This window comes from Triturus cristatus, chromosome 6, assembly GCF_964204655.1.
Source record: "Triturus cristatus chromosome 6, aTriCri1.1, whole genome shotgun sequence".
In the NCBI taxonomy this organism is placed as follows: Eukaryota; Metazoa; Chordata; class Amphibia; order Caudata; family Salamandridae; genus Triturus; species Triturus cristatus.
This window is the reverse complement of record NC_140589.1, coordinates 449,587,970-449,613,861: the sequence shown is the minus strand read 5'-3', so window position 1 is coordinate 449,613,861 and position 25,892 is coordinate 449,587,970. Positions and strand designations below refer to the sequence as shown.

Here is a 25,892-nt window from a genome sequence, read left to right as displayed (position 1 = left end):
AGACTGTGTACATTTCATTTACAGGTATTTACATTTTAAAGTGTGTTCTGAAAAAATTGCATCCTACCGCCTTTCCTGGCAAACTTCATGTACCCCAGAAAGACTTTCACATCATTTAACTGTTCTTTCTCTGACTGAAAAGTGAGAGGACTTTATAAACACCAGTCCCCATGTTAAAAAACAAGACATAGCCTGACATCTGACCTCTCTCTTTGAAGAGCGGAAAATATGACAAGATACATACAGAATTTAAAGGCCTCTTTATTTATTGCTTGGACTTTTGCGGCCCACCAAAAATTGGCACGCAACCTACCAGTGCAGTTAGGGAAACACTGAGCTAGGGTCAGAGTTTGTTTATCAGGAATTCTGTTTCCTTTGCTTGCAAAAAATAATATTTTTAATGACTGCTTTTATCAGTGGAGCAGAACCTACTTTTGGAATTACCGCTTATATAGAAAAATACAGTAAAACTTCTAAAGTGATACTCAGTCTTTACTTCCAAACTCCATTATATATGATCTTTTCATTGAAATGTAATCAAAAATCTCTTGGCATCCGCATTTTGGCACAATCTCAGAAGCTGAAACTTTTCACCAGTGGTTCATGTTGTTTATGTGCACTCAGAGATCTGGATTTCAGTCCACATTGTCAATTCACGTAGAAATCATGTGATTCTTTTCACATCCGCCTTCATGTGCCACAGTTTGAAAATGGGTTGGACTTTCAAAATGCCAAACTGTGTAGTGTGCTGTGTAGTTCTGTCGAAATTGTATATTTTAACCAGCTCTCCCCATCACATCCAGTTCATTGTAATGCATTCACATCTGAATTTCACATGCAGACTGCCCTGTGCTCCTGCTAAAATGAAAATGTTCTCTATATAGTGCTGAGTTACCCCTTGGATCCAGGAGGGCGAAGTACTTGTAAGCACTCCATGACATGATCAAGAGTTTATGGCTGTGCCAACAATGGTCAGGATAGCCACCTACTTTGCACTGTAAATAGGGCAGAGATTTTGTGCCGTCTAATTTTGTTGATTTTCCAGCAATTTCTGCTACATTTGGTGGCAGACCAGTGGAAATTTGCTGACATAAAGGAGCTCTAAACCATGGACAAATATTCTTCTGTGCAAGCAAAATTCCACAATAAAACTGCCTTATGTTTCATTTACACTTTTATTTAAATCATGTCTGTGTAAGACATGGGGGTAATGGGACAGTTGCCAGAAACAGGGGGCAGTCTCACCCACCTACCTCTTGCTATCTTTCTATTTAAAGTGCGGGAGATGGTGGTTTTCACAATGGTTAACAGCTCCGCCTCAGCACAACCATGTTGAAAGTGGTATCAGCATGGTCACTCTAAACAGGGTGACCCCCTTGGCACTGTTCTCACTGGTATTTTTATTGTCTGGATTAGCTATGTAAACTAGTAAACCATGTAGTCCACAAATGCCCCATACATGCTGATCTCCCTGTTCTGGGTGGACATCATTTGATTTTTGGTTTGAAGATAGTCATTTGCTTCATGGATCTTTTTTAAAAAGGTAAAATTTGCTGCCATGGTGCTTTTGACCTGCTAGCGCAGTTTATTTTCCCCAAAGCAAGTTCCGCCATGGAGGCAGCAGGAGCTGCTTCAGGAAAAACGGTTACAGAGGAGGCAACCAGTTTTAAACGTGGAAGGCATTAGTCTTTGAAATGGCAACATGAAATACCTCTGAGCATCCATTATATAGTGGATTTCCTTAAATAACGTGCATCATTTCAAACTATTTCCTTGTAAAATATATGTGCAGCTGAGAAAATGAACAACTAGGAGAAACAGAGTTCTGATCTTATAGGCTGAATTTCAAACATATGTTCTCTTCTTTGTAGGAAAGGGATCAACTTTTAATGTTGCATGATTTCTGAAAGATATTCATGTATGCTCTGTGGTTTTCAATTTATAAAGCTATTCATACTGCCAGTCAATTTTTGTAACACTTGCAACTTACTTTTCTGTGAATAGATAACTTGGGGTATGTAGACGAAGTATAAGTCACTTCTAAGTTTGTTGATAGCGAATTCTCAATCCAAGCTTATTTTCAAGCATAGTCCATCAAAACCATACAACAAAATACAATTAAACACATACTGTAATCTTAACAAATAAATATGGATAGCAACAGCTTAGAAAGCAGATTAAAAAATATGAACACAAATAGCAATAGAAAGATCATTAAGGCCTCTTGGATAATGTGGAACAATTAACAAACATGACCAAGACAATGCTAAATATTGGCATATATAAGACACATAGAAATATCAGAAAAACAGTTATCGGTATGAACAGATTTTCCTTATGCATGTTAAGTCCCTGTTGGTGAACACCTGCTCTAATAGTTAATGCAACCAGTGTGGGTCCTTGACAGAAAACGTACTTGAGGCAGTAAGATTTATACATTCTTTGATTACAACTAAAGTGGTAGCAAAACCACAGAGATATGTCAGTTACATGACCATGGAATTCTCATTAATTTACCCATGGCAAGAAGGAGGAGTTTGAGCTGGAATCAGTGTAACAGTGGCACTTTTTCTGATTTCACCATGTCAAATTGTAGCTGAATATGTTTACATTTACTAAAAGGTTTTCAGGCACATTAACGATTATTGTAGGATATCGAGTAGCACAGCATGAGACCCGTGGTGGTGGGCATTGTTGGTATTCACATCCACCTCACCTACTAAGTTTTCTAACCAAACAAGGCATGTGGAAAAGGGCTTCTTCTATTTTAAGTTGCTACAAATAATGGTATAAGACTCTCAGCACAAGAAAAAACTTGCTAAGGACAACAAAATAAAACATGTTTAATGCATATAAATAAAGAATAATAGGAAAGCGAGACGCCTCCTCAAATAATAGTAAAACATATAACATTAGTCTTAGTGGTGTGCCACCAATCCAGTAATGTGCTTGGGTGTGTATGAAGCACTACGTAAATGCTACTGTTACAGTGGAAGTCTTTTCTCTCATTTCTGGGCCCATCACTGATTTTACTACTTAGTCACTTCTCTCAGACTCTATGCTTCATCCACAGAGGCTTTGGTCCTCCGATGAACCTTTCTTCATCACAGTGAGGGGTGAGAAACAAGGGTGTTGAACTGTTGGTGACCCAATGAGGACCAATGATTTGTAGACGAACTCACAAATTAGTGATCAAGTTTAAGTACACTATTCTCAGACTATTAGTCTCTCGTGCATTAGAAATCAGATAATTGTAAGCAGAGTTCTATGAAAAAAACCTTAAGACACAATAAACGACTCAGTCAAGTTTAGATAATTTGGTTATTGTATTAAAGATCCCAAATCAATGCATATAAGTAGAATTTTAAGCTGTTCAGTCATGAGTCTTACAGCTCGTAGTGTGTAACCATACATTTGGTTAAAGTAAATCTATTTCTAATTAAATGAATCCATAGAGTACGGTTCAGGTTAGCGGTTCCTACCACCAACAGAGGCAGGAGGATGGTTCAAAAGAGTTCTCTTAGCAGGAGCAAAGGTATCAAGTTAAAGTCCACTAAGGTAAAAAGTCCATGGACATTGGCAAGGAATTGGAGCAATAAACAGGAAAGTTCAAGTCTGGTCTCAGACCAGGCAGCTCCAAATCGTCCATCGGGCAAGTTCATCAGGAAAGGAAAAGAGGCAAGGCAGGCTGGAGTCAATTGAAGAGAAGGTGGCTCTGGCAAAGGACGGCGGCTCCCTAGTCCTAGGAAAGTCACTTTTTATACTCCAAATTGTCTATTTGTGACATCAGATGACGCTATTCAATAGTCTGACCATCATGTGACCATGTGACCATTCTTCCGCTCACCAGGTATAAAATTGGTACTACAACATATTTTCCCATGTTGCTCATGAGAAACGACTGTCCATTCCGGCCTCACAGGCTAGTAGACAAAGAGCTTATTTACTTTGTTGCTCTTCATGGATTAAATAGAGAGGGTCAAGTTCCCACCAATTCACGCACAACAAAGTGCTGGAAAAAGTGTCTTCTTGATTAAAAGAATGTTGCATAAACAGACTAGATAAAGCAACATTTGAGGAAATGTAACAAAAGTCCATTGTACCAGGCTATAAAATAATGCAGCCCAAGGAAAAAGGCAATTTAATGCATTTTAAAGTTAGCATTTCTTATTTAGTAAAATAAACTCATAGTTAAGTTCAAGCATAACAAAATAAATCAAGCATATCAAATAAGAAAAAAATTGTAATGTTGTCAGTGATTATTGCACAAAAATGTTCAACTCTAATTATGACCTACTAGCAAAATGTTAAAAGTACCTACGTGCAAACTATTCCTAAAAATCATTAAAATAAAATTGTTTTAAGAAATCTAAGGTTCTAATATTGTCAAGCATTTATAGTGAAAGTTTCATCCATAAAACATTTTGCATAATTATTTTGCACCCCTTTTCTATTTGTTATGGGGCATTACAGTGAAGGTAATATGGATGCTAAGTTTCATCATTAATATTTGCTCAATTGTTATGTAAGACTCATTTGTTACTTGAATATACTGCTTCATATTAATAATTTGTGTTATTTAGCATCATAGAAAGGTTTTCATCAATAATTTGTCATAATTACTTTATTCAAATAATATAGTAATCAATAAGCATGTCAAATGTATTTTTCTACAACTTCTCTAAATCTGTAAAACCAAGCACACTATTACGGTGCTGGTACTTCAACTTTTCTCAGTTTCAGTGTTGTTTTTCTAGCCATGTGCAAAATGCACATTAGAGTTTTATTGTCAAAATCGTTTTTTATGTGGTGTTAAGAATGATCATTTTTTATGCTGCAACACTACATTTCAGTGCAATACACGTTGCTGCCATTATTATGTATTCTGTTTCTTGCTTCTCCCTCATCCGCCTCCCTCTAAAACGTTCTTCACCTAGTTTCATGACAAGATTGACCCCATGCTTGAGAGTTTGGATCGCATAGCAGAGCGCTTGAGACAGCCACCTTCCATCTCAGCCGAGGTTGAGAAGATCCGAGAACAGCTTAGTGAAAACAAGAATGTGTCTGTGGAACTGGAGAAACTTCAGCCGGGATATGAGACACTCAAACAGCGTGGGGAAGAGATGATTGCTCGCTCTGAGGGTGCAGATAAGGATATATCAGCAAAAGGTAATTTACTGGGTCTAAAGGTCATTCCTTTACTTTGCGGTGTTGAAGATATATACCTTATGCTATTAGTCTGTTTGCTCTTTGATAATATGATAAGTACATTTTAAAGTTTGCTATGTTGCAAGAGGACATAAGGTTATTTAATCCTCCCACTTACAAAAGTGATTTCATACACCCAAGAACTTTGCCAATTGGAATCTGTATCAAAGTCATTTTTTAGTTCACAGTTTGTCCTCAGTCACTTTTAGAAAGATGATATGACTCTAATCAAAATGAAAGCATAATTATTTTTGAATTGATAAACCGTTGTCCATTTTCAGGAATATTTGGCTGTTTCTGCAGGAATGTGTTATTTATGTACTGAAAGAGCCTCTTTTTGCCACTTAGCTGTCCAGGATAAGCTTGACCAAATGGTTTTCATATGGGAGGATATCCAGGCCCTGACAGAGGAGAGAGAGGCAAAGCTGCTTGATGTGATGGAGCTGGCTGAGAAGTTCTGGTGTGATCACATTGCCCTTGTAGTCACCATTAAAGATACTCAGGACTTCATCCGTGATCTTGAAGAACCAGGGGTGGACCCATCTGTTGTCAAGCAACAGCAAGAAGATGCCGAGGTCAGTTAGAGGTTGTTCTGTAGTGTTCCCAGAGATGGGAACAGGCCACAACTTTAAACAGTAACACAAAGAACTGGACCATTTGAAAAAAGAATGCTTGAATCTAGGTTTTATAATCCATTATATACTCTATTATAAGGCTTAGCTGCCCCATTCCTCTCGTACATGCATCCTTCACTTCTTTACTTTCTTTGGAGCATGCTTTTTTCATTTTGATCAAGACTTTATTAATTCACATCCAGTGCTTCACAGTGATTTATTTACTTGTTCTGTGGCTAAATGGTTCAGTAACTGGAAAAGATCAGTGATCGTACACACATGCTTACTTCCTCCCTCAGTACCCCAAGGAGTAACCATGCCCCATTTATCTGGCACTGAACTCAAGAACCACACAAGTAATGGCATATTATCTCATTTCTCTCATTTTCACAACATAGTCATTGGGCTGGATAGATGACAGAAGGTATTCCCACCTTCCCTTCAGTAGTGTGCTATGTAACATTATCAAAATAATTCATCCTGGGTAAAGGCTCAGAAGAAAGTCATAATGCCCAGAATTCCAAAAGTTACAGCAAGGGCATGCCTTCTGGGGGTTCTTTTTTTTAAAATTAAATTTGTTGAGAAAGGCACAATACAATTAGTTAGATTATATTTAATGTTGGATGTCTCCACATTAGCTCTTGGTTTTCATTTAATTTTCATGTGCTTGCATAGTGCATTGTAATGTATATCTTTCATACCTCTGTTTCTTTGAAAATGTGTATTTGTTTACTTTTTAGGCTATCAGGGAAGAAATAGATGGACTTCAAGAGGAACTAGACGTCGTCATAAACCTAGGAGGTGAACTCATCACTGCTTGCGGTGAACCTGACAAACCTGTTGTCAACAAGAGCATAGATGAGGTACACCTTAATAAAATAAATATTCCCCAAATGCACTATAATTCTAGAAACATTCTCTTGATCCTTGTGGCACATGTATGCAGTGGCACACTCCACCACTTATTTATATGCTCATTAAATGTATTGAAATACGGTGTCACTCAAAAGTGTAGGAATCATTGTCTTTGCAGAGTTAAGGAAGAGGCTCACAAGCCGCCATTTTGGAGTGATTCTAAGTACTACTTATGTGTCTGTGCATGCCTAGTAACTCACTTAATGTCTCTGATCTTCTGCCTGTTCTGAGGGAATAAAGACCCATCTACCTGATGTGGGAGGTGGCCCCACCTCTTAACAGAAGTGATAGACTTTATAACGTATAGGTTCCTCTACATGCACTGAAAAACAGGGGTATCACTATCTAGGGTCTTTACATAAATAAATCATGAAGCTCTTTGTAAGTTTAGGGGAGTAAAAGTAATTTGAGAGAAATAGATGTTGTTTTAAGCCAATTAAACACATGTCCGATTTGCTGTCTGAGAGAGTCTAGAGAATGATAGCATGAAAGTACCACAAAAATACTGTAAAAGGAAACATAGCTATCCTGTTGCTGTCTGTGCTTAAAGATACTGCTAATTATGAATACAAACACACAAAATGTAATTATTTTTCTCTTTATTTATTAGAAGCAATGTCAGGAGTCCCAGTATTGTACTAATACTTGTGTGCCTTAATAAAGTCCTAAATGCCAAGACAGCACCATCGACACCAGACAGCATCCCGTGCACATATAGACATTCAATTTAGAGATCTTTTTGTATGATTGGGGCGACCATTCTACTGATCATGCAGTGTTTGCGCTCTTTGCTTGTTTGTTTCCAGACTCTTCAAACTGTATTTTGGGCAATTCACAAACTTATTTTTAAGAGCCAGAAGTGCACTCAGCGTAGACTAGCTTCAACAATTTCAGTAGATTTAAATTTCTTAGAGATTTGCAAAAATCCCAAGTAGTCCTCCTGCTGCCTACATTTACTCATGCATGTCTGCAGGTGAATAATTTGCAGAAATACCTATGGGAAGAATTTGCTTTAACACGTTAGTTTGTTTCTATTTTTTTTTCTGCCAAGGAATTGCATTTTATGGTTGACAGATACATGCCACATACTCGCTCCTAAGTATGATGATGCTTAGGGTACATTTACATGTGGAAAAACTTTGGTAACATTAATTCTAACGTAGTTACAACTTTGTGGCTGTTTGCTACTTCTTGCTTCTTTTCTGGGAACAACCTTACTTCAAACACTGAACCTTTTACTCTGTGCTAGTAGGTTATATACATTGGACTAAACATCTGCAAGTCGTGTGAATTAGTATATGCCATTGTGAATTCCAGAATAATTTTTGCTTGCTTATGTTGCATAGAGATGTACAAAAAAGTTGTGAATCAGGGTCATAGTTTATCCGAAAGTTAGTTATCTTGACTATATGGGTAATATATATTGTATATTATATATTATAATAATGGCTAAGAGCTTTGTTGCCCTATGCTCAGTTTATAATATCCAGTATGTCTCACTCTCATCCGCTGTAAAGGGACTTGGTCCACTAATCCCTTATAGAATGATAAAATAAAAAGGAGATCTTTTAATAGTGGTTTTAAGTACTAGTCTTAAAGTTGTTGTGTAGAAGGAATCCATTATTAATCAGCCTTTCTATAGAGGTGTGGTAACAACATCTTTAATTTGAGAGTCTACCCTTGACATTCCCTTCGAAGCATTTTAGAGATGCTCCTGCCTACAATTTTTTCAGAGATTGTGAAACATTCTGCTTGTAGGAAGCTTTTATATAGTGAACCAAAACGAGATACGCTGTTTAAAGAGTCAGGGCAACCCTTATTGGTTTACAGAGGCATGTACTTAACATGGCTTTCCTGTTTACTTGTAAATTCTAAAAATCGACATCACAGGTGCACATCTACTCATGCAGATATGTTCACACATGTAGTATAGTGCACCCTGCCTAAAGGCTGTAAGGCCTGCTGTAGGGGTGACTTACAATGCATGAAGTGTCTGCTGGCATGGCACACAGAAAGTGTGCCAAGTTGTGTCTTTACTTTTCACTGCACCCTGTCACGGAGCCCGCAATGTCAGTTTGCATGAGGGTGCTGAAGGGTCCCTTAGGGCACCATACATGCTGCAGCACTTAGGGACCCTGTTTAGTCTCCTTGCCCTAGGTACTAGGGGTCCCATTTACTAGGGACTCACAGGGGGTGCTAAACGTATAACAAATCGGGGGAACAATTGTACAGTTTTAGGAAAAGAGATCTGTCACTGGTGACTTGGATAGCAGGAACCCAGTGTATTTCTGTCAAAATTGTATCAAATACCAGACAAAAAGGGGGGGTGACCATGTCAAAAGGGGCACTTCCTACGGTGGTTTTCGTTAACTCTGATTGGTGAATATGCAGCTAACAGATGACAGTTCTCATTTTGTTTTTAGACTTTTGACATACTAGTAGAAGGGTAAAGATTACAATTCTACAGTTTAACTTTCCTCTAAAGAGTTCTGAAAAATGTTAACTTTGTCACTTCTGTTTGTAGCTGAATTCGGCGTGGGACATGCTGAATAAAACATGGAAGGACCGTATTTGTAAACTCATTGATGCCATGCAAGCTGCTGTTCAGTACCAAGATGGACTGCAGGTATGTAATGTACCAGAATGCTACATTTATAGCTGGACAAGGGCAATTAATATAATCAAGTGTATTTGATGCACCACATTTTACAGAAGTTGTATTATGCCGTCCATAACTTATATAGGAATTTTACATTGTTATCACATTTCACATAGCTAATATTTTTTTCAAACAAATTGTGTTTAAAATCAAAGTAGCAGAATCATTTATGGATATGGACAGAACTATCATATGAGAGACACATTTGTTGTTTAAATACACAAAGACTATTATCTGAATGAGACCCAAAACAAAATATATTTGTGACCGTCTTTTTGATAAAATATTCACTATGATGAGCACTACCCGTATAGACATTTTGGATAGGGAATTAATAAACCGGAGCTCTCCCGATTGTTCTGCTTTTTTGCAGATTGTTTTTACTTTGCTACTGTAGATAGTTATACCCTAAATTAAGAAAGGACTAAAAGAACAGGTTTAAGTCTTTCATAAGCATTTCTTTTTATTTTTTTCCGAGATGTAGCTGCGCAATTAATTATTCCTCAAAAATAATTTCAAACAATAGCTCCTTCAATGATTGGTGCTACCCTATCGTCATTTCTGAGGAAGAGACCACAATGCCAAATAGAGCCCCATACACATCCGGAGCGATCATAAGCTTCAATCTTTTGCTCACATCGGCAAAGATGCTCCGCAAGATTTGTCTGAGACGAATACATGTAATTGTAATTGTAATTGTAATTGTAAAATCACTTGTATAGCGCATGGCTACCCGTAGGCATCCCAGCGCTTTTGGCAAAAAGTGAGCCCAGGGTTAGTTCACATTACATTATTTTACTACATTAAATTCTGGGGAATAGAAAGGTTTTAAGTTTCTTCCTAAACTGAAGGAAGGTATGTTCCTGCCTCAAATAACCCGGGAGGGAATTCCATTCTCTTGCTGCTTGCAGAGAGAAGAGTCGGCCGCCTGAACGGGCTCGTTTTATCCTTTTACATGTAAACATCATATGGAGCCAGTTGGCCTGATTTTATCTAAAACAACTACATTCCACCCGAATATTTTTTTTTCCAATTTTGGCAAGGGTGTAATATAACATCCACTTGCAGACGAAAGCCATTCTTCTTAGTTTGGCAGCTCGTATCACCTTGTGGCTCATTTGATTGTAAAACTGCCATTGAAAGCTATGTAGTTTACATCCCGTTGAGGTTTCTATTGACTGAAGCCGGTCCAAAATCAGTACCTTGCTTTTTCCCAAGTGCAGCCTTCTATACCAATTCGCTATACCCAGTAATTGGGAAATAAAACATGTCTTCTCCAGATTATCTGCTAATGTCTCATCCTCCATTCCTAATCCAGAGCAAAAGAGCTTAATTTGGCCAAGGCTGAAAAAGAGGGATGGACTAAAATTGGAATTAAGGTTCGTTAGCCTGGACCATTGGGGAAATTCCCTATTACAATAAAAGCTTGCATCCTTCGATACCCCATTTGGGACCAGCAGTAGCAGTTATGAGTTGATACACGGAGCCCCAGCGGGATGCAATCTGCTAGTTTCAGCTGAAAATTGAGCGGGGGAATTGTATATTCTTACCAGATCTTAACGATGCAATCCATTATTGTACCAGTGGTCATATATCTGAATAGTGGGACTGCGTTGATGCTGGTAATACTGCTGAAAAGTAGTTAAATAAAATGGACTCTGATTTCACGTGGTTAATCTTGTAACCCTCTATTCTCGTATGCTCACTTATTAGGGAGAAGGCACATGCTATATTAGCCTTATCTGCTTCTAGATACAGAGCCATATCATCGGCAAATAAATTCAGTTTTGCCACCCCTGCCACCAGCAGCTGGATACTTGGATCTTACCCTAAGGCACCTGCTAATGGCTCGATAAGCAGAGAAAATAGGATGGGAGAAAGAGGGCAGCCATGCAGCGTTCAGCATCTTATAGTGATCTTCCATGCCAGATTCCCATTTATGACTCTAGTGGCCTTACCATTGAGGTATATATATTTTAAAACGATTACGAACCTGGGCGGGAGCAAATTTTGTTAAAACTGAAAAGTGAACGTTCCACTGGACTCAGTCGAATGCCTTCTTGGCATCTAGCCATAGTTTTTTGCATAGGGAAGTAGTCTGTTGCCTGGGTCAAGTATAAGGTACTTGTAGGCATGTTTCTACCTAGAAGGAACTCGTTCTGATTGTTGTGTATAACCGAGGGAACTACCACCTCAAGACGGATTAATAAAATTTTTATAAACAACTTATAGACACAATTTACTAAGCTAATTGGACAGTAATAGTTCATGTCTTTTTCTGGCTTGCCTTTCTTCAAAAAACTGACAACTACCAAATCTGTAAAGGAATCAGGAATTTCGCTCCCCCTTCAAAATTGTGTTGAATAGTCTAACTAAAAACTTATTTAGCTGAGGCAAAAAAAAGCTTATATACTTGAGCGGGGATCCCATTGGTACCGCAAACTTTTGTTAGGGTGATTGGACTATTGATAGCTTCTCCTTGCTCTCCCCTTATTGAGGGGATATTGAGTCCCTGAAGCCACACTTCTACTGTCTCTGATGAAGTATTATGGGGGGTCAAAATAGTTTTGTATAATGTTTAATAAAGGAGTTGAACATGCTTTGAGGCTGAGTCACAAGATTGTCTGATTCCGGATCTGTTTAGTAACATTAGCATTGAATTTAGATTTGACCGACCAGGCCAAGTATTTGCCTATATGCTCATTTTCTTCATACCTATTTTGCATTATGGCATCGTGAATCAGTACTTCCTTGGAAAGGAAATAATCGGGAGATTATATTTAGCTTCAGCCATCTCCCTCATGAATTCCTGTGTGGGAGACCTTATATGTTCAGCTGTTGCCTGATTTAAGGCTAATTGAAGTTGCTGGCATTCATTCTTCTCACTCTGCCTACGTGCGGCCTGAAAAGCTATCCCTTCCCCCCTAAAAAATGCCCTTCAGGATGCTGGCCCAAACTGCAATCTCAGTGGCCGTGTCGGTGTTACGTTCTAAAAAGACCTCTTAGGCTTAGTGCATTTGGATGACCCACTGATCATCTTCTAACAAAGATTTGTCAAAACCCCATCTAGAGTTCTCCCAACGTTGACCTGTTATATATAGATTTATAACAATTACTGAGTGATCTGAAAATGGGTTTGATAGGAATGCAAAGAAAAGTTGTAGGAATCCCCAGCAAGTCCATCGCTCAGCATTTAGAAGGGAGGTGTTTTTTTCTTTTTGGGTGCTATTCCAAGGCATCCATTTCAGAGGAGGGCGAAGGCAGCCCTTGTTTGTAAGCCCAAGGTTGGCAAGACTTTGAGGGGCACCCGGCCTCGGGTGAGGGAGATGTGGAGGGGGGGAGGGAAATGGGGTGAGGAAGAGGTGTATGGGGTGTGTGGGGGTCTAGGGGGCACACAAAAAAGAGATGGCAACACTGTTAATTGATTATGTTGTGTTAGTAGATCATGCTGGAGTGTAAGAGGAGTGGGGCAAAATCAAGATATACCATGACTAGTAAAATAGTGTCATGCAATGTAAATGGCTTTAATATTCGAGTCATAGCTCGAGCAATGCTTGCCTGGTTTAAATCATTACAAGCAAATATAATTCTCCTTCAAGACATGCATTTGAAGAGTGGGGCCCCCTATCTGAAAGTCACAGTTTTTATTCAACATGCCTTTTATGGTTCTTCTAGTGCAGCAATTTGTGGGGTGGCTATACTCATTGGTAAAGAAATACAATGCAGTGTTCTTAAGGTGCATAAATATCAGAGTGCCAGATGGATAGGGGTGCAAATGAGGATTCTGAGACACATATTTAACTTTGTGAGCTTCTATGGCCCTATTGAGTATTCAGCTCAGGCCCTCAATTCCGTATTTAGCTTTGCAAAAGAGGAGTCAGTTTTTTTTTTATAATTACGGGTGATTTCAATATTATTCCAAATATTGCCCTGGACTCTTCTCATGCTAATAAGTTGCAGAACATACCAAAATCAATCAAACTCTTGATGACCCTAGTGCGGGATCTAGCTTTGGTGGATCCCTGGTGAAGTGATCATCCCAGGAAGAGATCCTACACCTGTCACTCAAAAAGATGTAATTCAGCTTCACGCTTTTCTCTTCAAAGGGCTCATTCAGAAATAATATCAAGTCTTTCTTAAAGTTATTTTTCTTCATCAAACTGTATCAGTGACATAAAAGCAGGTGAGAAATAATGAATGGGACATTGCAGTAGCATTTAGTATGGACTGATTTCCACTGGAGGTTTCAGCTTGTCTCTAGATGAACAATGATTGAAATGCATGTAACTTGCTAATTAAGAAATGCATAATTTCAAACCTGCTGTTACCTTTTTATTTTTTTCCGTCTCAAGCAGATTGTGAAGAGGGCTTACAATGAACAGTACAGCAGGGATATATTCTTTGCATTTATTTAGCAACGTTGGCAACAGCCCCTTTTTACAGTGCATTTCATCTCCAGTATTTTAAGCTTAGTATGGTTTGCTTCAGGTTTGTGTCATTGAGTCTCAGCTTATAATAATCAGCTAAGACTTGAGTGTCTTTCATCTCTCCATTGAGGCTGACACACATTTGTCTTGGTTTTTGATAGTTTTTACAATTTCATTTTTGTTCTTTATAGGCTATATTTGACTGGATAGATATTGCAGGGAGTAAACTTGATTCAATGCCACCTATCGGGACTGATCTGGAGACAGTTAAGCAGCAGATTGCCGAACTAAAGGTAATAATCAGCCATTTTAGACTAATTAACTGATTATTGTATTGTAACACCCAGGTACATTTATTACATTTGCTTCCAAGAAGCCACTTTGAAAACCTCTGCATTATATAGTAGATATCAGTAAATAGATGTGCCTGGTAATTACTTTCAAATGCCTCTTTTGGAGGATATTAGTGTTAGGCATAGAAATATGTCCTGTGCCTACCTTATGTACTACGCCAAAAATAACAGGAAGGGTTTTGTACGCAGGTGACTACTTCATTTTAACACCCCGCTTCAAACGTTGTTGTGCAAACATAGAGGTGTTTTAGGGTTGGGAGATGCATACAGCCAAAAACATGATGATCATGTGATACAATGCTATGACGTTTGAGGACATTCATTTTCTATTGAGTCCAGTGTTGTGCTGAAAACAATGTTTGACAAGTGAACATTGGTAACCAAGAGATGCCAGAATACACTTATGATCAAGCTTCTGAGTTATGAATATCCCTAATAATTTCCCTACATTACATAGGCACACAGTAAAGTGAACATACTCACATCAGCCATTAGAATGACTAACAGCAAAACTCTACTTTTAGTCTGTGGTGGTTCTCACCGTACAGTCATCTCATTCCAGAAGAATTTGAGAGTGCTGCTTCCACAAAGAATGCTTTTGAATTAAGTTGTTAACAACCTCAAGTATGACTTCTTCTCAAATGTATTGGTGTAAGAGATTTCAAAATGGAGACTCTTTGTAGAATGTTTTTAGAGTAGTTTCATTTATCTTTTACATGGAGCTAATTGTTATAAGCGACTTCAGAGCACCTCAAAAGAATTGTATCATAAGACAGAAACATTGCATAAAATAGTAATTCACCTCCATATTCTAGATACAATCTTTATTTAATCTAGAACGTGTGTCTGTATCTGTGTGTGTGTCTGTGTGTGTGCGTGTGTGTGAATGTTAACAGGTGTAAGACATTTTAGATAAAAAAGAAAGCCTACTTTTACAAAACACTGTGTTTAAACGAAAACATTGTTTGCTTTTATAAATATTGATTTCCTTTAGACTTTGTTTCTTCTGTGCATTCTATTCAAGATGAGTTTCTGTGCTGTGTTGTTTATGTATTCTATGTGACACCTTTTGGGGAGGCCATTTTGAACAAGTAATCTAATTGATGCAGTTCTCAATGGTGCTGGCAGAAAAAAGCAGATAATTGTAGCAACAAGGTTGGTGGCAGAGACTGTCCCTCTCCACTCAGAAATGTGTAACAATAATTTGCTGCTCAGTTGGAAGTTCATATTTGAAAATTGTCCCCAATAAATTACATGGATTGCTTGATGTATATCTCTTGCTTTCCTTTCTTATTTAGCACTATAAGTCTGAAGCATATCAGCAGCAGATAGAAATGGAAAGGCTAAATCATCAGAAAGAACTGCTTTTAAAGAAGGTTACAGATGAGATGGAGAAGCATGCGGTTCAGGATTCATTCACAGAACTGAAACACCTGTGGAACACCCTGGAGGAGAAAATTGTCAACAGACAGGTAATTACATTCAAGCCATAAGCGAAGTTGTGGACTCACTGCGAATCCCGGCCTTCCCCAGTTCACTCTGGACGTAGCAAGAGCTTCACACACTACATAAGAGAAAGCAAGGAGAAAATGGCAAAGCATAACAGAGAGACACAGGAGCTCCTAAGGTAGCAAGGTGGTTGTAGTAAAGCCAGACCCAAGTAGAGTTGGTTTCGGGATGGTGAGCTGGCAGTTCGAAATGGACAGGAAATCCAGGATGCTCTGAATAAAGTAGAAATACCACAATGTCAGTATAAGGGGCATTCAGAGCGGGTACATCGATGAGCAGAAATGTCTTCAGCTCACCCTGCTCTTCAACAGTGGTTGCCGTGTTAAGACCAGACAATGACCAGTAATCTGGTGTTGACTGGCTGATGACTAAGAGCAGGATTCTTGAACTAAATAGGATAAAATAAGACAGACCAACAAACAAGAGACGCATGATGTAAGCAACAGGGCTAAAGAGGAGGGAACTGGAGGGCAACCTGCAACTAGCAACAAAACAAAGGTTAGGGAGTCCAATATAGGTGCTAGAACTAGCAAATTTGAAAAGTCAAGGCAGTCACAAAATGTTGAGTGGCGCAGAGCAATATTCTGTGTGAAATGAAGTACAGCCTCTGTTAACCCGAAGTGCATCCCACACCATAAACACATTCCCTCCTATAGGTTTGCAGTCTAGCTCTCCTCATATACACTGCCTCGTCTGCCAGGTTTCCACTCAGGGTCTTGGCGATATAATGTTATATTGGAGAATATTACTACCTTGCACCATTTTCCCTGCTTGAATCTGAGATGAAGTCTAGACAGTTACAACTATTGATGTTCAGTATGTGATAGAAACTGACTGACATGTTTCACTACTCAGATCACTGCACAGTACATGAAGCTCTGCTCACCATACTCTATAAATCGATTCTAACTTTTCAACAAAAACAAAATGTTTGAAGGAAGACTTTACAAACCGAACAGAGGTGCATGTCTTGACTTTAAGTTATGGCAAAGAAAGATATAGCTAGAAGCAATGCATATCTCCCTAATCTTGGCTCTTTTCAAAGACTTTCATTTGTTGTTAGTGAAAACTATGCAGGAATGTAAACATAGGCTGATAAGTAGCATAGTTGTCTGCCTTTTTCTAGTTGTGCTGATATGGTGCAGTGTGAGCAGGTCGAGCTATCACTAAAACGTCTGGGTGGATTCCTTTTATCTTTGCGAATGATACATAACTTGGGGCCTGGTTTATTAAAGGATTTCACTCATTCTGTATGATTCTAGGGTTCGTACATAAGGGCCATGGTGCATTGTTGCCCAGAGACAGAAGTTTGCATTTTTTCCTTTGGGTTTGCTCTGTTTCTTTCTTGACACTTGCCACAAACCGAGGTGCCTCCAAAAGTGCATTAGACACTAAAACACCAGAAAAAGGCAGCAAGTCATCTTCAAAGAGGAAAAGCAAGACATTGACATTTTAGTGTCTGTCATGATAAAACCATTGTAAGAAGCACCTGCAGTGATCACTGCAATGTGGTGGGTGTTTGGTGGCGTTATAATGCCAGTCATGTTGCCCACTGCCAGTGACGTAGCCAGGGTTCTGACGGTAACATTGCAAGCTAGGACAATGCTCGTCCCAGTGAACTCGAGACAGGCAGTGAAAGCAGTCACAATCTGAGTGCAGTAGTTTCCTCAGGCTTTTGGACCCCATTGCCACTGCAGCAGTTGCACAGTTGATAGCGATGACGCGCCTGCATCTTAAACATCACTGCAGCGTAGCACAGGATTTAATAAAGATCAATATATCACCCTTATGGTTATGGCCTATGGTGTTTACACTGATCGATGGCATACTAAATTGGCAATAGCTGTTATGAGATAATTATGCGGATAACAAAAGTGCACGTGGCCTCTTGATCTGGCTATGGTGGCCATTTACATCTTGGAGTGAATTGAGGCAAAAGTGACATGTGCCGCAGGTGTTATTTGTGCTAACTTTAAAATAATGAGGTATCCTGAACACAGACAGTATACAGTGTCTTGTGTGTCGTATTACTTCTGTCACCCTAATTTGTGCAGGCACTTACTACCAGATTGGATCTGGGGGTACCAGCCCAGACAAACCCAGGCAGAATTTGCTCTTAGAAAAGTTAAGAGCTAAAGTAAAGAAGTAATATTAGCGTCTGATGTTACACTAGCAGCTGGGTCTGAATCATGCTTTATAGGTTTCAAAATATGTTTCAAAAATACTGTGCTGTACATCTGCATTGTGCAGCTGATGTGCCCCGTGACAGCGCTATGAATAATTGAGTGAAATTGTGTGGTTTTATTTGTCCACTTGGCACACTACTATCCTGTTCAACAGAACCGGCCTAGATGGCAAATGGTATGTAAACACTCATGAAGCGGAGTAGGGAATTCTTTTTCCACTGACTTCTTTCAAACTTGGTGACCCAGGGAAAAATATTATGGTCAACTTTTAAATGTATTAACTCTCTCCAATACAAGCTGAAGTCTCACTCCTGTCCTCTCTTTTACATTCTCATTGTTAGGAGCTCAGTTTATTATCAGCTTAATCTTTGTATAATACAAGGTTTTGTTTCCAACTTTGCTTGTTTGGAATCGACGTGTTTTAGCAATCTACCTTTTGTTTTTGGGATGTGTTTCAGGTGTTTTTTCAAAATTTGTCATAGTAAATTGTTGAATGTCTGTTTTCATCTGATATTCATTTACTAAAATATTTTATATACTCCATGAATACCAAATGATGTGAAACTGGGCAAATGTATCAAATTATATTTATTATTTCTATAATTCAATTTCAGTATTTTTCTTGCACAAAAAAGTCAAGAGAGGGATAGCTCTGTTAAAGATGTAGCAAAGAGGGCCACCGTGAAAGTGAATTCAATAATGGAACTTATCGGATTTATACCAGTTTCTTGTGGGCCATTTCATACTGATACTATTTGCAAAAGCCTACATAACGAATTGTATAAAACAAAACTCCTTGCTATGTACTCATAGCAGGAAATGCTATTCTTAGTGCTCCAAGCCAGACCATGTTACCATGTTCTGATTTCCAAGTTTCCCATTGTTGGCTGTTTTATAATTTACCTCTGTTTTCACTTCAGCACAAACTGGAGGGTGCGCTACTAGCCCTGGGGCAGTTCCAACATGCCCTGGATGAATTACTGACATGGCTGACAAATACTGAGGAGCTTCTAAATGATCAAAAGCCTGTTGGTGGAGACCCCAAAGCTATTGAAATTGCTCTTGCCAAACATCATGTAAGTACATAATCTATGTGTATAGCAATGTGGAATTCCTTGTAGCTCAATGTTTGTTGCAGATGAGAATGTTTGATATGCATACTTTTACACCATTTAAGCGCTGAAATCTGCCTAGGCAAAGTGGATCGCACACTATGGGAATGGTATTAATTTCACCTACAAAGTGAACCAGTTAACCATGTCGTCTCAGTAGTTTTGCTGAAGAACATCAAAGCCTTTGAGTGACTAAGTGCTGGTGGAAGATAAGTACCATGCCCTAGTGCTGTGTTTTGCGATGGAATTAGCTGAAATGTTGCCCCCGTACAGTGTCTGTGAATTTGAGGAACCAAACCTACATTGATGTAAACTACGTAGACAATAGTAACTGGGTGCTCTGAAGCTTGTATAGCAATATTTCAGCACCTTCTCTGGTTTGGAAGATTTCTTGAGAGCCTGTCAGTTTGCATTCATGGCCATGTGCCCTACCAGCAGCTTGTATTTGTTTTTGAAGCTATGTCATTGTAAGCCATGTTTAGAGGCCTTTTTAATAGCGCCTGCTGAATTATAGCGCCTACTGAATTATCAGCTGGCATTCTTTGTATTATTCGCTCCATTTCTGTCTTTAGTTATGTGTGAGTGATCGCACAAAGTGAGTTATCTTTAGGTGGAATGAGATTGATAAATGAAGTAAAGCCTCAGAAGTAGCGTTATCTCACAGGTAGGTTCCCAAGAGGGGAACAACCTTTACAACGCAACTATTACAACGCACTACACTTACAACACATTTTTTAGAACACAACATCCACTACAACGCATTCCATTACATCGCATGACACTACAACGCATTTTTAAAAACTACCTTTACAACGCATTCCATTACATCGCATACTACCTTTACAACGCATACCATTACAACGCATAATATTACATTAAAACCCCTACACTATCCCACACTTACCCTACTGTTGCACCCCCTGGAGTTAAAATAGTAATTTTTACCCCCATACTATCCAACACTTACCCTACTGTTGCACCCCCTGGAGTAAGAATAGTAGTTTTTACCCCTATACTATCCAACACTTACCCTACTGTTGCACCCCCTGGAGTTAGAATAGTAATTTTTACCCCTATACTATCCAACACTTACCCTACTGTTGCACCCCCTGGAGTTAGATTAGTAATTTTTACCCCTATACTATCCAACACTTACCCTACTGTTGCACCCCCTGGAGTAAGAATAATAATTTTTACCCCTATACTATCCAACACTTACCCTACTGTTGCACCCCCTGGAGTAATAATAGTAATTTTTACCCCTATACTATCCAACATTTACCCTACTGTTGCACCCCCTGGAGTAAGAATAGTAATTTTTACCCCTATACCATCCAATACTTACCTTAAATGCAATGTAATATTATGCGTTGTAATGGTATGCGTTGTAAAGGTAGTATGCGATGTAATGGAATGCGTTGTAAAGGTAGTTATTAAAAATGCGTTGTAGTGTCATGCGATGTAATGGAATGCGTTGTAGTGGATGTTGCGTTGTAAAAAATGCGTTGTAAGTGCATGCGTTGTAAAAGTGTGCGTTGTAACGACATACATCCTTCCCAAGAGGATATATTACGGGGAAGGCCATCCAAGACTTTGCCACAAATTCTTACAAATGTTTATCAAATTAACAAAATGAAAAAATTTAAAATATAAATGAGTGGCTGTAGAAGTCTGTGGGATGTGTGATACTGTGTGACGACTAACCAACGCAGCGTAGTGGTGGTGTGTCTTACCAAAGGACTCCCATAAAGTATCCTGAACTCTTTCCTGCCACTTAAGAACAATAATGTGTTTGCATCCCGTCGTGATCTGTGTCTCACTTACGACTCTGAACCCACTGGCCCCTCCGTGCCAGTACTGTTAGCTTTTAGTAGAACAAAAATATGTCTGATACACAGAGTGTGTATATAGAGGCCTGCTGCAAGATGAACGTACCAGTAAAAGTGCATGCCAAAATAAGAGGAGCCAGCAACGTAAATTCCACAATTTATGAGCCCCCTGTAAAGTTAGTACTTTAATTTCTGAATGACACATCTAAGTATTTATGATATCAGAAGGCAACACTTTTTACAGTTTATTTTACATTATTTGCCAAATCCCCACAGTTGGAAAGCGTTGGTGTGTGACTAATGCACAGTTGTGGCATGGCACTGACATCATGTAACCTCCCATTCCTGTTTTGCTTTACAGATCCTTTGAGCTCCAAAGGATCTATACACTACTTCTCTTGTGAGCTGGCCAGAAATCAGATTCCGATTAACCCTTTTTGCTGCATTCTTTTGTAATTTGATCATGCAGCTCCAAGCAAAAGTCACACTTTGCCTCAAACAGAGCTTTTGACTATGAATGAAACATGCAAACGTCTCCAAATTGACTCAATGTGGTAGATAATTTTCAGTCTTAGTTTAAACATTTCTGGCCTCAGGGCTCACGCACCAAGATAAAAAGTAGGGGCTTTCATGCTTCAAAAGGATAGTAGAAAGATCCAATTGGCGCATTTAATAGAGGGCTCCAGTGATGTGTACTCCTACTCGGCCCGTCACACCAAGGGGTTTTCTGTGAGCACTATATTCTCAGTCAGAACCTGTCACAAAGCTCAATGATTATGGATTGACAATGATCTGATTTACATGTGACTTATCCTTATTTAAGGCATATTTCCCCACAGGCATTTTCACAGGGACCAAAAAGTATGGTCTGATGTTTGACTGAGGGCTTTATTGATCCCATAGTGGGCTCGTTAGCAGAAAAAAATATGTGCGTTTGGGACTAAGTCACAGAGCACATTTCTGGCATTGTATTTCACATCGCCGTACTCTAAGTTAAGTCCCTAGTTGCTTTAAGAGGCAGTGTACAGTGTTTAAAGTGTCATATTGCATCTTAGGTTAAATCCCTATATCACCGCCTGCAGTTAGCCTTGATGGATCCCTGTCACTGCCCCTGAAGAGCAAAGTGTACAAAGAGAGGGCCTTTGTCATCCAATTAGCATTTAAGCAGTAGTAGGACATCAATGCTAAATAACCCACCATCAACCACAGATGCTGCCCAGTAGCCATCTTCTGCTGCAGGATTCATTGGAATGGACTCACAATCTCCTTCTGCTTTTACATTTCCTTACCTGCAAAGACAGGGAGTGCTACGAAAAGCTTTTTGTTTAGGTATGAGTGCCATAAAAACCTTGACGTGACCCACAACAAAGTTGCAATTTGCTGAGATAGACAGATTTCACACCAATTCCAACACCAGTTGGGGTTCAGTGGAGTCATTTTACACATGTCTTTAGGAGACTTTTAATCCTATCTTTACCACTGGTTTTTACATGTTGTTAGGAAACAGGGTATTAAAAAACATCTAGGCAGGGCCCACAACACAGTGTAATGTCTCCGAAAGGGATGTCCCTGGGTCTCATCATCACAACCATCCCCACCCTAGTTGTGGAGTACTTACAAACTAGAACCATAGGATGTAGTGTTTGACCCATCAAAAGTCTAAGAGCAATGTGCGCTGCAGATACATGTGGTGTTCAAAAAGTTACTAGTTGGAATTCCAAAAAGCCACTGTCGGCTTTTGAGGTTCTGCTATTTCCATCTCTTTGAATTGGTACTATATGCAATGTAAAATGTAATTATCACAATTTTGTCAAAATCTGATAAGGATAGAACTGTGTGGAATTATTACATCTAACACATCCATTAATGGTGGAAGCTAGATTCCTGAAGTTAAAGTTGTATGCTCCTTTTTTACTGACGGTAAAACTAGTCAATTATTCACGTGTATCACACCCTCTTCACTGGCAATTATCTCAGACTAATACAACATTTTTAGGTAGTACCCGGCTAGTTTACAACTGCTTTGCTGTACCTGTTTGCATTCAATCCTATCAGCAATTCTGAAGATAAACCTGTTCCTAAAGCAGTGCTGGACTGGACACTTGAGGTGCTGGGGCGTTTATTATCAAACTCCCCTTGTAAACAAAGGCTGCTCCTCAAAAGGCACCTCGGTTCAGCTGTTCTTGGTGTAAGGTGCATCGTGGCAGGGCCCCTCTCTCCAGGCTTCGCAGCCTTGGCTCGCATCTTCCTGATGGTCAGCAGCTTCCTGGTAATAAGCAGCAAGTGCTATTCCTTATCAGACCACAAGTGGCATATATTGAATACCCCTGATCTAAGGCCAGACACAGAGTTCACCCCCAGCTGCCGCACTCACGCCATAGCCGCTAGTTAATGTTCCTTACAAGAAGCACACTACCTGCTTCCCTATCCATTCAGAATTTCATATAGGATTGTTTTATTTCAAACAATGTCACAAAATGCTGCCAGACATTGATCCCAAAGCACATCTTGCCTGTTTGATTTGCTATTTAGCAGGTTTGTCTTTGTTTAATTTTTACTATTTCTCTTCTATTCACTGCCATGTTCGATTTGTTATTTTTTTTATACCCGTTCCTAAGCCTCCTGTCCTCTACACTCACTGGCAAGTATATGCAATATTGGTTTTGTTATATCTTTCCCAGGTCATTTGCATTATACTGCGATGTGGACTTTTCTCCCCTCTGGAGAAGTCTCCTCTCTTGACTTAGTCTTTTGACGTTTTCAATGTTTTTTTCTTCTCTCACTGCAAACTATCGCTTTACTGCTGCGCTCTCTCAAAAGATGTGCCTATTTGAAGAAGACAGTGATTTTGAGGTCCTTTTGCAATGGGTTTCTAGGTATTTCCCCTTGAATTAAATTATGAATCCTCAGTTTGATAGGAGGCACAGTGTATCTTTCTTTTCTTAAAGCAAAGTGCAATCTGTTGATTAAACATGTTATAGCTGTTATTCATATATTAACCGCATGTTGGGTTGTTTTTGCAGGTGTTGCAAAATGATGTCCTGGCTCACGAGTCTACAGTAAGGACTGTGAAGAAAGCGGGAACAGACCTGATAGAATCAAGTGCTGGCGAAGAGGCAAAGAGTTTGCAGAGCAAGTTGGAAGCTTTGAACCAACGTTGGGAAAAAGTACTAGAGACAACGGATCAAAGAAGGCAGCAGCTGGACATTGCTTTATCCCAGGTAAGATGCAAAGGATACTCTGGAAGAAATACCTGGGCTGCTTGGCTAGATGTCCCAAAATTAGGTTTCTAGGTTGTGCTTAGTAATAAGATCCTTTGCATGGCTTGTATTGTGTTATATTGCAACATTTATATAACGCCTACTACCCCTGTGTGGGACCCTGAAGCGCTTGCGTACATGTGCAGCTTGCTACACCGTGCTGTGGAAGTTTAAAGGGTGTTCTCTTTCTTTCTGTCTTATGTGGGAAGTGTTACCATGTTGTGCGTGATGATCACTGTGTCACGGTTATCGTATTATGGGACGCGTCACTTAGCAGTGTGGTGGATGAAAAGGTATGAGAGATAGACACACTTTTGCGATGAAGCTTTTGAAATAATACAAGGAGCACAAGTCTTTCTGTGAGTGACTTAATAGAAGATATTAAGTGCTTATTCAAATTCCATGGGAAACAGGTAGTGTTCTGCAACTGAAAAGGAATCGTTTAAATGAACATTGGTCCTTAGTGATCCTAGCACAAAACTGAATACTTCTGGAGTTTGACTGATTACCATCCTGTTGAGAGTCTCTGTATTACCTGCACATCTCGTTTTTCAAAAGAATTTTCTTGTACTTTTCAAGGTTGGGTCTGTAATTAAATTAATGCCCAGGTACTGTTGAAAATCGAATACAATTTACAATGACCATTATCAAAGTGTTTTTGGGAATTTTAGGGTGTAAATGACATTTTGGTAGACTTAATTCAAGCTTGTTTGCCTTGTAAATCGTAGCATGTAAAGTGCGCATATTGACAGTTTTCAGTTTAAAAACCATTGAAATAGAGGCAAGTCTAGTCCACAGTAAATTTGTGTGCTGCAAGACTGTTGATAAATTGCCGAGCCAAACTAGGTTCTTTACTGTCCTAAGCGATGGACACCACAAAATATCTCTTTAAATACCTCTTTCTTACTTGTCACATTTATTTTGGGTTATAAGTGCTACATTAACCATTTGTGATATACAGTGAATATGTTTGGAAAATGTGATGTACCAATGCGTGAACTTGTATTTGCAAACATAATACACTGAATCAGGGTGTATCTAAATGATCAATTAACATACAGTCCTTAGTTTTCAGTGACCTGTACATAAATGTACGCAATTTGTGAAAACTAGGTCACTGGCTAAATTGCAGGGAAATTAGTTCAGTGAGTCATAATGAAGTATTTAGGCATGATGTATTGTGTCAGCATTACCCTATACATAGGCGCATTGTATAGTATATAGGCATGGTTGAGTGCGGGGTGTTGTCTAATGGATATGAATGGTTAAATGTGGGTGACTTGTCTTTTGCGAATACTTCTTAGTTTATTGTTTATTTATTGGTCTTTGTAATGTGTTACATGTGATGCAAAGGCACTTCTGAATGTACAGTGTTTATGCTGGCAGGGACAATGAACAAGGCGGAGGAAGAGGGTATACTGGAAAAGACAGGGGATGAGGTGGCAATAGAGGGAGTAGCATTCATTCCCCTAACCATTCCAGAATTATATTTATTGTTTTGGCTAGAAGTAGATAGGTAATAATACAAATAGCATAAACAGGCAGGTATCAAATGATTCATCACCTCTAGAATAAAAATACATTACATTTCTAACCACAATAAATCAACAACCTTACCAGTTCAGAGTATCAGTAGCTCTTTGCTTGACAGGACTGAACATAAAATAGCCCCTTGTTTGTAATTATGCTATCCGAAAATACATTTTTTCTGTTCAAGGTAGGAGCACGGCAAAGCATGTGCCTACTTATTGTTTACAGGGCCTTACTCGAGAATTTGCAGTGCTATCCGCATTAACAATGCACCAGTTCTAACAAACTGG

General features: G+C 39.1%; 1 protein-coding gene across 15 annotated transcripts in view; it reads left to right on the top strand.

Moving 5' to 3' along the window:
- The window catches only part of DST (dystonin), a 1,436,897-nt gene that overhangs the window by 1,276,312 nt on the left and 134,693 nt on the right, over nt 1–25,892 (top strand). For all 15 annotated transcript variants that reach the window (XM_085610880.1, XM_085610881.1, XM_085610884.1 and 12 more), the window contains 8 exons: nt 4,938–5,169; nt 5,557–5,783; nt 6,563–6,685; nt 9,262–9,363; nt 14,015–14,116; nt 15,475–15,648; nt 18,792–18,947; nt 23,836–24,033. In XM_085610880.1, the coding sequence (XP_085467006.1) occupies nt 4,938–5,169; nt 5,557–5,783; nt 6,563–6,685; nt 9,262–9,363; nt 14,015–14,116; nt 15,475–15,648; nt 18,792–18,947; nt 23,836–24,033 (1,314 nt within the window). The remainder of the gene's footprint in view (nt 1–4,937; nt 5,170–5,556; nt 5,784–6,562; nt 6,686–9,261; nt 9,364–14,014; nt 14,117–15,474; nt 15,649–18,791; nt 18,948–23,835; nt 24,034–25,892) is intronic.